At 45.7% G+C, this 9,409-nt stretch overlaps 1 protein-coding gene across 1 annotated transcript in view; it reads right to left on the bottom strand.

Moving 5' to 3' along the window:
• Window positions 1-916: 916 nt before the first annotated feature.
• The window catches only part of DDRGK1 (DDRGK domain containing 1), a 34,255-nt gene continuing 25,762 nt past the window's right edge, over window positions 917-9,409 (bottom strand). Inside the window, exons 6-9 of the mRNA XM_032109278.1 lie at window positions 7,831-7,869; window positions 4,642-4,698; window positions 3,920-3,968; window positions 917-2,425 (exon numbers count right to left, since the gene is read on the bottom strand). Of these exons, the coding sequence (XP_031965169.1) occupies window positions 2,253-2,425; window positions 3,920-3,968; window positions 4,642-4,698; window positions 7,831-7,869 (318 nt within the window). The 3' untranslated portion in view covers window positions 917-2,252. The remainder of the gene's footprint in view (window positions 2,426-3,919; window positions 3,969-4,641; window positions 4,699-7,830; window positions 7,870-9,409) is intronic.

Genomic DNA, 9,409 nt, shown 5'->3' with positions numbered 1-9,409 from the left:
TCTCCTGGAGCCCCTTTAGGCTCTGGAATGCTGGAGGGAGATAAAGACAGTTTAATACCTAAACACTGGGGAAAGAGGAACACTCCAGTACCCACAGACTGTTTCACCTCTCCTCCAGCACCCTCAGCCACCATCCTCACCCACGACACTGGGGACAACTCCCAGCTCAGCCAGGACACCCAGGAGTGTTCCCTATTTCAGTGCCAGCAGGGAGGGAACAACTCTCCTCCCATTAGATGTCTCTCTGGGATATATGAAATGCCTGTTTAGAATTCAGTCAGTGCAGTAATTCTGGGGGCACAGCCCTGAATTTCTTCCCCCTCCACTTCCAGAGACGCAGATTGAAACAGCAGCGTAGGTTTGAATTGCCTCATTTATAAACCATCCAAACAGATGGCCTGAAGCAATGGTGTTCCAGACTTTCAACTGCCTCCTTGGACTTTGGAAGTGGATTCCTAGAAAACACCAAGAGCTCCTTAACAGAAAACTGAGCTGCAGCTGGAAGAGTGGTGGCTGCTCCCCAAGGCACAGGGTCAGAGCACCAACAGCCATCTGTCCTCACCTCCTAGAGCCACTCAGGAAACACAGAGAAGTGGAAGAATTCCTTCAAGGCAGAGCAGAGTTTGTTCCACAGGAGTTTTCAGCAGAGTTAGAAGCCCCCTCATGTTTTTTGTTACCTGCATTATTTTCCCCTGGCTCATGGAAGTCCCCAGCCTCACAACTCACATGCAGCAAAGACCCCAAAGTGAGAGAAAAAGGAGTTTTCCTAAGTGCTGAGAGGATGCAGCTGGGTGAAAAGAACAGGAATGGAAATGGTGGGAGAGGATTAAGAGAGCAGAGCAGCTGCTGGCAGAGCTACACAGTCATGTCTTACCCCAGGTGTGTCCCTGCCCATTTCTAACACAAACCTCTGCAATTCTTTCAATATTGTTGATTTTATTACAAGAGTAGTTTAAGACAGAACAAAAAAATAATGGCAAAACCAAATGTTTTTTAAAATTTAATATGAAATCCATAAGTAAGAGACTTTACAAGCCTCAAATGTTAAATAACTCTTTGCTGGCTGTGGTTGTACAGCACTAAGAATGTGCTGATCTTTCACACCAACACGTGGTGCTGGTGGAACTCCACTCTCCTGCACTCTCACATCCAGCAGCAGTGCAGAGATTAAAAGGAAGTGCTTCCTTCCATTGTTTTATTGCTGTCTCATCCCACTGCTAACGTGGCTTTTAGTCTGCTCAAGTTAACTCGAACTTTGGCAAAGACAAAGCCTCTTGTCCTCCTCAATTTATCCACATAGATTCTGCTGATTTCAGAAAGGAGAAGGAATGATCTAAAAAATAAATATTCTTACGCAGGAAATACAGTGACCCATACAATTAATACATTAATAATCATTAACTTGGAACATTAGTTGCATGACTCAGAGTGTCTGAAGCTTTTATTTTAAAACCCCCAAACCTGCAGAACACAGAGGCCACAGGGTGGGGGTGTCTGAGACCTTCAGACACTCTGAGCTGGCTCTGACTTCAAAGGATGAATCACCAGGATCTGGTTGGTATCAGCAGAACTGGCCTGCACAATAAATGAGCCGAGTTAGCCCTTCCCTGGAGGGGCTTCTGTCTCTTGGCTACAGGGAAATGATGCAGCTTGTCTGCAAGCCAACTTTTTATATTATATAAACCAAGGAAAACATACTTATATAGCAAAGGTTTCCTGAATTAGCCCCTGGAAGTTTTCACAACAGAGCAACCATTCTTTCCAGAGTTTTGGGATATATTTCAGCAAGAACAAAGACAAACTTAGAATATTTTCTTTTTACTCTTTCCTTCCAGTGTGGGTACAGCAGCCAAAACCTACATACCTATGGCTGTGTCCATCATGAAGTTAAACAGCTCCACAGTGCAGAGCAAGCCTGGAGAATCCTGAATGCAATCAACCCCCAATCTATTTGATACAGACATCAGAATGTGCAAAGGACAAAAGGTTTGTTTATAGCCAAGGGATAAATTACTGATCTCCAAGGGTTACAGGTGCATCAGTGTTTGAGTTCCTGGCCAGTCTCGTGTACAATCAACTCTCCCATTTAACACCAGTTCTAACAGAAGGAAAAGCAAAACTTCTGAGTTTGCAGCTGATGCTTCCCAAGAGCATCCTACCTTCAGGCACCACGAACGGACCGGGGAGATTCTTGTTTGCTTTTAATTACGTGGTTTATTCATTAAGAGGTTGAACTCCTGCAGTGTTTTTTCTCAGGCCACGGTTGGAGCCACAGCTCTGCTGTCAGGCTGGAGGTTGATGAGGGAGTTGCTGGCCTGGGCCAGTTCTGCGATGGAGACTCGGCCTCGCTGCTTGATGTACTGGGCCACGGCTGCCATCTCCTCTGCAGTGATGTAGATGAACTTTCCCCTGTCATCAATCACACCTGCAGGGCAAAGACAGGACCCTGCAGTCAGCACTTGGGCTCCCCACAGGCATCAGTCACTGCTTTGGGAAGGGACGTTCCAGCTGCTGAGGCAGCACTTCCTATCTAGGCCAGGCTGGCTTTTATCTCCTCGCCACGGCCGGGTGCTGGAGCAGGGCTGTGCCAGCAGCCCAGGGCCCTGGGAATGCTCATTCTGTTCGAAGGAACACGTTCTGAGCACTGGGCACAGCTGGCTGGGAGCTCCACAGGTGCCTCGTTTTCATGGAATCACAGAATGTCCTGAGCTGGAAGGAACCCACCGGGGCCCTGCCCAGCCACCCCAACGATCCCACCCTGTGCCTGGGAACGCTGGCCAAATGCTCCTGGAGCTCTGGCAGCCTCAGGGCTGTGCCCATTCCCTGGGGAGCCTGGGCAGTGCCCAGCACCCTCTGGGGGAAGAACCTTTCCCTGATATCCGACCTAAACCTCCCCTGACTCAGCTCCAGCCATTTCCTAGGTCCTGTCACTGTCCCAGAGATCGGAGCTGCCCCTGCACTGCCCCTCAGGAGGAGCTGCAGACCATGGTGAGGTCTGAGCTCTGTCTCCTCCAGGCTGAACAAGCCAAGTGCCCTCAGCTGCTCCTCATAAGGATTCCTCTCCAGACCCTTCCCCATCCTCATAGCCCTGCTTTTTTGGTGCTCATGTTCTCAGCTCAGGCAGTTGGTGGAGAAAGGCAGAGCAGGAGGGGCCACGAGGGCACTGAGAGTCCTTGTGGGGCCCAGCTCAGCCTTTCCAGCTTCCCCTGTGACAGGGAATGCAGCTCCCTTCCCATATTTCAGTTGCTCCAACCTGACTGAGAACAGAACTCTGTTTTTATGTACTACACCAAGGCAGAGCCTCCCTGGCTTTGGGCCACAGCCAGCCAGGACAGCACACATCCTTCTCCTTATTCCAAGCACTTTTAGGGCATTTAAAAGGGCATCCACATGTACCTGCTGAGACAGTTGTTCCCCAGCCACGAGCACAGGATCAGGTCAGTAAATGTTTGTGCTGGCACCTTTCCCTACTTCACCCTTGCAAAGAACAAGGCTGCCCAGCAATAAACCAGCCTTGTTCATGCTCAGTCTCTGCTGCCATTCCAACTTGGACTGGGTGGATACGTGGCTGGGAAAAACACTTCACTGACTCCAGCATCCTGCAGTGCTCTGGGATGTTTTGTCTCTCCCACGTGCCATACCCCAGCCCTGGCTTCAGCCACCAGGCTTGGAAGCCACCCCGAATCATCCCAGTGATCCTCTCAAATTCAGAGTTCAGAGGGCACCATTTGCTGCTCAGCAACCCCAAGAGGCCTTCAGCAGACGGGTAAACAAATAAAATAGAAACATCTAGCTATCAAGTCCTACTAGATCCTTAAAACAGGAATGACACTGGAAGTCTCTCTCTGCAACAGGCATTTTCTGCACCACCACCTCTTCACCAGCTACAGAAAGATCCCCTTTGTGCTTTGGCTGTCACCTGTCAGGGTGCCATCTGACATCAGGTCCTGGATTCTGTTAATTGCATCCTGTGCAGAAGAGAAAGAGGAATAACAGGCTGATCAAAAGGGAAGCAAAAAACATTTCACATATTCAGATAAACTACAGAGGGGTTTACATTTAAATCCCTCAGGGTTAAGGAATTCAGTACATGGAGAGATGCAGTAAGCCCTTTGGTCTTAGAGGGATGAATTGTTTTTGCGTTTTGGAATGTTCAAATTAAATTCCCCTATTCCTTAAATGAGACTTTTATTTCCATTACTTGGCTGTTTCAAGGAGCAAGGGGTTACAGGAATCTTCCCATGGAAAGGCTGTGCAGTGCCATGAAGTTCCATGAAGCACACTGAGATCCTTCTCCAAGGTCCTTGCTCAATAATTCCACATTTTTTTAATGTCTTTTCCTGCTCCTTTCAGAAGCAAACCTCTCCTACCAACCCAAAGCAACAACTTGTTGAATTTATGGCTGGGTTTACTCTACAGTTACTCCAAGCATGCAGGTCCACTGGACCTTAAGACTGGTTTCTACAGTTCTACCTCTCTTTTTCTTGTCGTTATATGACTGCAGAAGGAAATTATAATTTAGATTTTAACCAGATAAATTCCTTTAAGTAACCCAATGCACACTTAAATGGAGTTCTGGTTTAAGAGGGAGGCAGGGACCCAGCAAAAATTAGTGCTTCCACCCCAAAAGTCAGTGCTTACCTGTGTCCTTAAACCCATATGTGAAGCCAAGTCCTCCAGCTGGACAACCTTTGTTTTCTGTGGAAACAAACAAGAGTTAAGCTGATGAATGAGAAGGTTGGGATTTTTTTTTTTTTTTCCATTCAAATAAAAAATGCATTAACCAGACAAAGCAGAACCTGTCCCTGTAACTAACTTTTCCTAGTAAGCACTTTCCTCTGATGAAAAAAGCTCTCAAGTTACCTAAAGCAGCGAGCTGTGTGGAAAGACTGAGTGCTCTGACCCACTTAGGGCAAGACTCAAACACATTTGCCAGCGTTGATCCTGGACTTTTCCTTCCATCAGGATGAGCACAAGGAACAGCCATGGCTCTGCTCCCCCACCTCCTGAGTTCCTCAGCTGCTACCTTTAATTTCCAGTGTGTTTCATCAAGGCCCCTTTTTTCTTCGAGGGATGTTCCAAAGCACCTTTTAAAACGCTCACTGGTGTGCATCAGCACTTACATAAAACCCAGGCAAGACTGGCAGCATTAAGTGCTTTAGTCTGTTTTACTGATGTCGTGTGTATTAATGCCATAATAATCTTCCTAAGCAAGCCAACACCTTATTAAAATTGTCACTGTTGGAACTGCAAATTGTCACTTTGCTTTTGACAGATTCTTCCTGCAGCTTTTCTCAGTCAGGGTGCAGCCACCACTGCTCACATCTGGTTTTGTGCTTCTCTGTAGCTCCAGAGAAAACACCTGCACTGCTTGTCTGAGCTACTTGGTTCCTGTTTTCTTCTCTGCCAAAGTTTTAGGAACTCAACTGTTTAGGTGCAAAAGGATGCGGTGTTTGTAAGGAGCTTGGAAAAGATAAAACTGTTGGAAAGCTCAGTTGATATTCAGGACTACATTCCTAAAATCCATGTATGTACAGCCACAGGAGCTGCATCTCCATTAACAAATTAAATACTTCAAACAATAAAGTCCTTTGTTTCTGGTCTTGAGAATACACTGGGAGGCCACTGAAGAAATAAAGAGAGGCTGAAATAGATTAATCTCTTTCATTAATAAAATCAGACAGAAAAAAAAAAAGCCACACACAGATTTAGCAGTTGTGAAGTTCGATGCAGCCAAGCTAGAGAACTGAATACCATGGACTGAACACATGGAACTGGAACCAGTCCATGGAATTCAGTTCTCAGAGCTGGGAACTGCCAACATTCGTCACATCTTCTTTTAAAGGGACTGGGGGGGTGTTGGTGCAAAGCCACATGAACAAGATAAACAGGACTTAAACCTTCACTTAAAGATATTCCCCCTCAATGACCACGTTTAGTGGAAACTTTCCAAGACAGATCCTGCTGGGAATGAGAGCCCGAGGGGGTGGGGTGGGATTAGGATGCACCCCACACGCAGGCTCTGGAATACAAGGACAATGTGAGGTCCCAAGGGAATGAAACACTTCTCCACATGCATCATGTTCTAGAGCCAGGTTTAACTTTCCTTCAGCAACAAAAACATATCCACATTTTCCTGAATTCATTTCATTTGAGGGATGATGCTGCTGCTGTCCTCAGCAAGGGGTGAAACAGAGCAAGAGGCTGCATTTTAACTCCAACATTTAAGAATGAAGCATGGGGTTGAGCTATCTCCAGTCAATGATACCAGCATAAGAAATTATTCAACAGAAGAGCTAAATTCAGTTTTATTTTTTAAAAAATGCCAATTAATTTATACATTTTTTCAGACAGCTATGAGCAGCTCAGCGCTGCTTCCTGTCAATGGTTTCTGTGAACAGAACAGAAGATGAGGGCAATATGTAATCTATATGTTAAGCACACTTTCAAGATTAAAGAAAAATACTTAAAACTCGTAAAAGAAAGCAATGCCCCAGTTCTGCAGCTCAGCTCTGCAGAGGAAATCAGGTGTCGAATATTCAGACTTCAGTTTTCAGCCCAAGTTTAATTTCTCTGACGTCAAGATGGAGTGACTGATATAAAACTTAGTGCTGCAACACTGAACTGGGAGTTTGTGACTAACCTGGTCCATCCACCACAACCCCCGGGGCAATGGGCAGAGTCTGCCCCGGCCGTGTCATCCCTTGGAAAACTCTCAGTGTTTGTGGAAGATCCCAAGGGACACTGGAATCTCCTTTTTTACCTACAGAGGTAGAACAGAGGCAGAGAGCAGCCCCGCAGAGCTTTGGAGGGGCTCTGCACTGAGCTCTTGTCCAGAACTGCCTGGCAATCACTCCAAAGGACTCCCTAAGGAGAGTTATCCATGAGGTCAATCTGTGAGTCCAGGAGATAAATCAGCTCTAAGTCCAGGGTTTTGCTGGGATAATGGACATGCAAAACCGGCCCAAAGCATGAGATTTGGGAATACAAAATGATTAGGGGCTCACTAAGTATCCAAGTGATTTGCTTGCTAGAGAAGCCTTCCACACACGTCACACATCCTGAGAGTTCAGATTCCAGTAAGGGAAGAAAGGGATTCATTAGGAAAAAAAGATTGGCATGACACTGTTAGAGTGAGAGGAGAAAAATGCATCTGACCTTTGCTATCTATAGCAAGAGTGGAGAGCGTTTGTCCTCACCGATCGGAGGTGGACACCTCCGGTTTTAAATCCTCATGGACACACCTCAGGTTTTAAATACCCAACTACACAATGGGATGAAAGGGAGACTGACACACCCTGTTTAAAACAAGTGAGCTGCTTCTTAAACTGCCCTGCCGACCATTATGCAAGCTGCAGAGATAGAAAAAAGTGAAGGAATCACAGGAAAAGTCGGGATTGAGCTTTCCAATGCCAGTGTTGGAGGCCCAGAAACACCCTCCTGGTACAGCAACTCTCCTTACTGCTGAGCTCACATGGAGAGACAGGTTTTTAAAACCATGGCTGATGTTCACAAACAAAAAAACCTGAACGTCCCAAATCTCAATCCACAGCAAACATTGCTTCCATAAACTCTGAGGGAGATCCACCAGGCTGTCTTTATAACACAGGGCAAGAGCCACATCCTGCTCCAAAAGCCAAGACCCAGCTGGAATGAAACAATTTTAGCAATGCTGGATGTGCTCGTGCTGGTTCCGTAAATAACACTTAGTGAAGGTATCACTCTTGTTACTCGTTGAATATTTAAGTAAATGAAAGAGGAAGTAAAGATGTCCCTCTTTGACAAAAGGGATTTGACATAATCTAAGGAGAAAAACCAATGGCACCTTACCTTAACATATTCCAGGAATTCCATAAGAAAGCTGCGAGACTGGAGACAGCAAGGAAAACAATTGTTATTTCAAATTCATGAGCATTAAATGCATCAAAAACTTGCTGAGTATGAATACTATAAAAGTGTTTAGATTGCATAATTCCTAAATTTTAACTACACACACTGAGATGTTGAACTGTGAAGAAAAATAATCCAGATTTAATCTTAACGAGGGATTTCTGACAGGTATTTTCTCAGACAGAATGTGGCTCAGGTACAATTTAAGCATTTTCTGAAAGGTTATAAAATTTTTTATTCTTCCCCAAAATAACCACACCTGAGTGAGTTTGAGCATGGTTAAGTCACACACCAAGGACATTCTGTGCAGAGGTAAACCCAGAGTAACTCAGGACACAGCTCCTGCAGATGGCCAAGTGCAGCACAGCTGCACAACAGCTGGGGAGGCTCAAGCATTTCAAAGGGATGCACCTGGAATGCAGCGCATTAACGGCAGCAGCTCCACTGCAGAGGCAATGCAAACAATGTGCATTGAAGTTAACAGGAGATCAGCTTACTCTGCAACCCTGGAAGTCAATCAGCCTTAATTAATTAACTGCTTAGCTCTGGACTCAGGAGGTGGATTTTCAGCACAGCATTTTGGCACAGCAGCTCCGACAACACAAGGCAGAGTCAGCTTTTTGAACAGGATCCTGAAATGCTTCAGTACTTCAGGAACCACGAGGCCAAGGTGGCTACTTAATTTCTTTCTCGTTTCTGCTGTCTCCAAATAACTCTGTACCTGTTATAATTTCTGAGTATGACTTTTAAATCACCTGCAGTTCAAGTTCTAACTCCCCACCCCTACCGAAGTTATCTCAGGTTGAGATCCAGGCATCATCAACTGCCTGCCAAGCTCTTCTAGGTGAGGAACACCCTTCTCTGTTCTGACATCCAGAAAGATTAATTTCTCTTAGACAGGCAGCTGTAGGAACATGGACAATCAACACATCCCAGCTTTAATGGGTGTTTGAAGTGGAACACATCAAAATTCAGAGATAATCTCATCTCCTAACAGGACAGGCACAGATTTTTGAAGGAACTGTCAATAAAAGTGTGCATTTTGCTGTTCACTGCATCTTAAGGAATTCCCCATCACCAGATACAACTTCTCTTCGTGTTAATCCTGGTGTGGTGGAGGAATTTTTCTTGATGGCAAGGGGTCTACAGTGAGAGTCTGTAATGAGTCAATGCTGCTTGACACTAGGCACAATCTGCTGTGCTCAAAGCCACTCTCAGTCACACTAAAGCAAATCCATTTAATTCCAGAGTCTCTCTAGCAGAGGAGCAAATGCACACATGGCCCTGAAATAAATCCTTCCCCAGAAATGCACTGGACAGCTCAAATTGGCAGCTACAACCCAAGAGCAATTTCAGGATGTGATAGCAAATAAATTGTGTCTAACAGGTTTTGAGCAGACAAAACAAGAACTCTGCCTCCCACGACAGGAAACCTTTTTCAGGTTTGCTGTGATATTATATCAAGTATCACATTTCAACCTCCATCCGCAGCAGCTCCGCAGGCAGCCACAGGAGCAGC

The sequence above is a fragment of the Corvus moneduloides genome, chromosome 5, assembly GCF_009650955.1.
Source record: "Corvus moneduloides isolate bCorMon1 chromosome 5, bCorMon1.pri, whole genome shotgun sequence".
In the NCBI taxonomy this organism is placed as follows: Eukaryota; Metazoa; Chordata; class Aves; order Passeriformes; family Corvidae; genus Corvus; species Corvus moneduloides.
The sequence above is the reverse complement of the archived record's forward strand: the minus strand, read 5'-3'. Positions and strand labels throughout refer to the sequence as shown.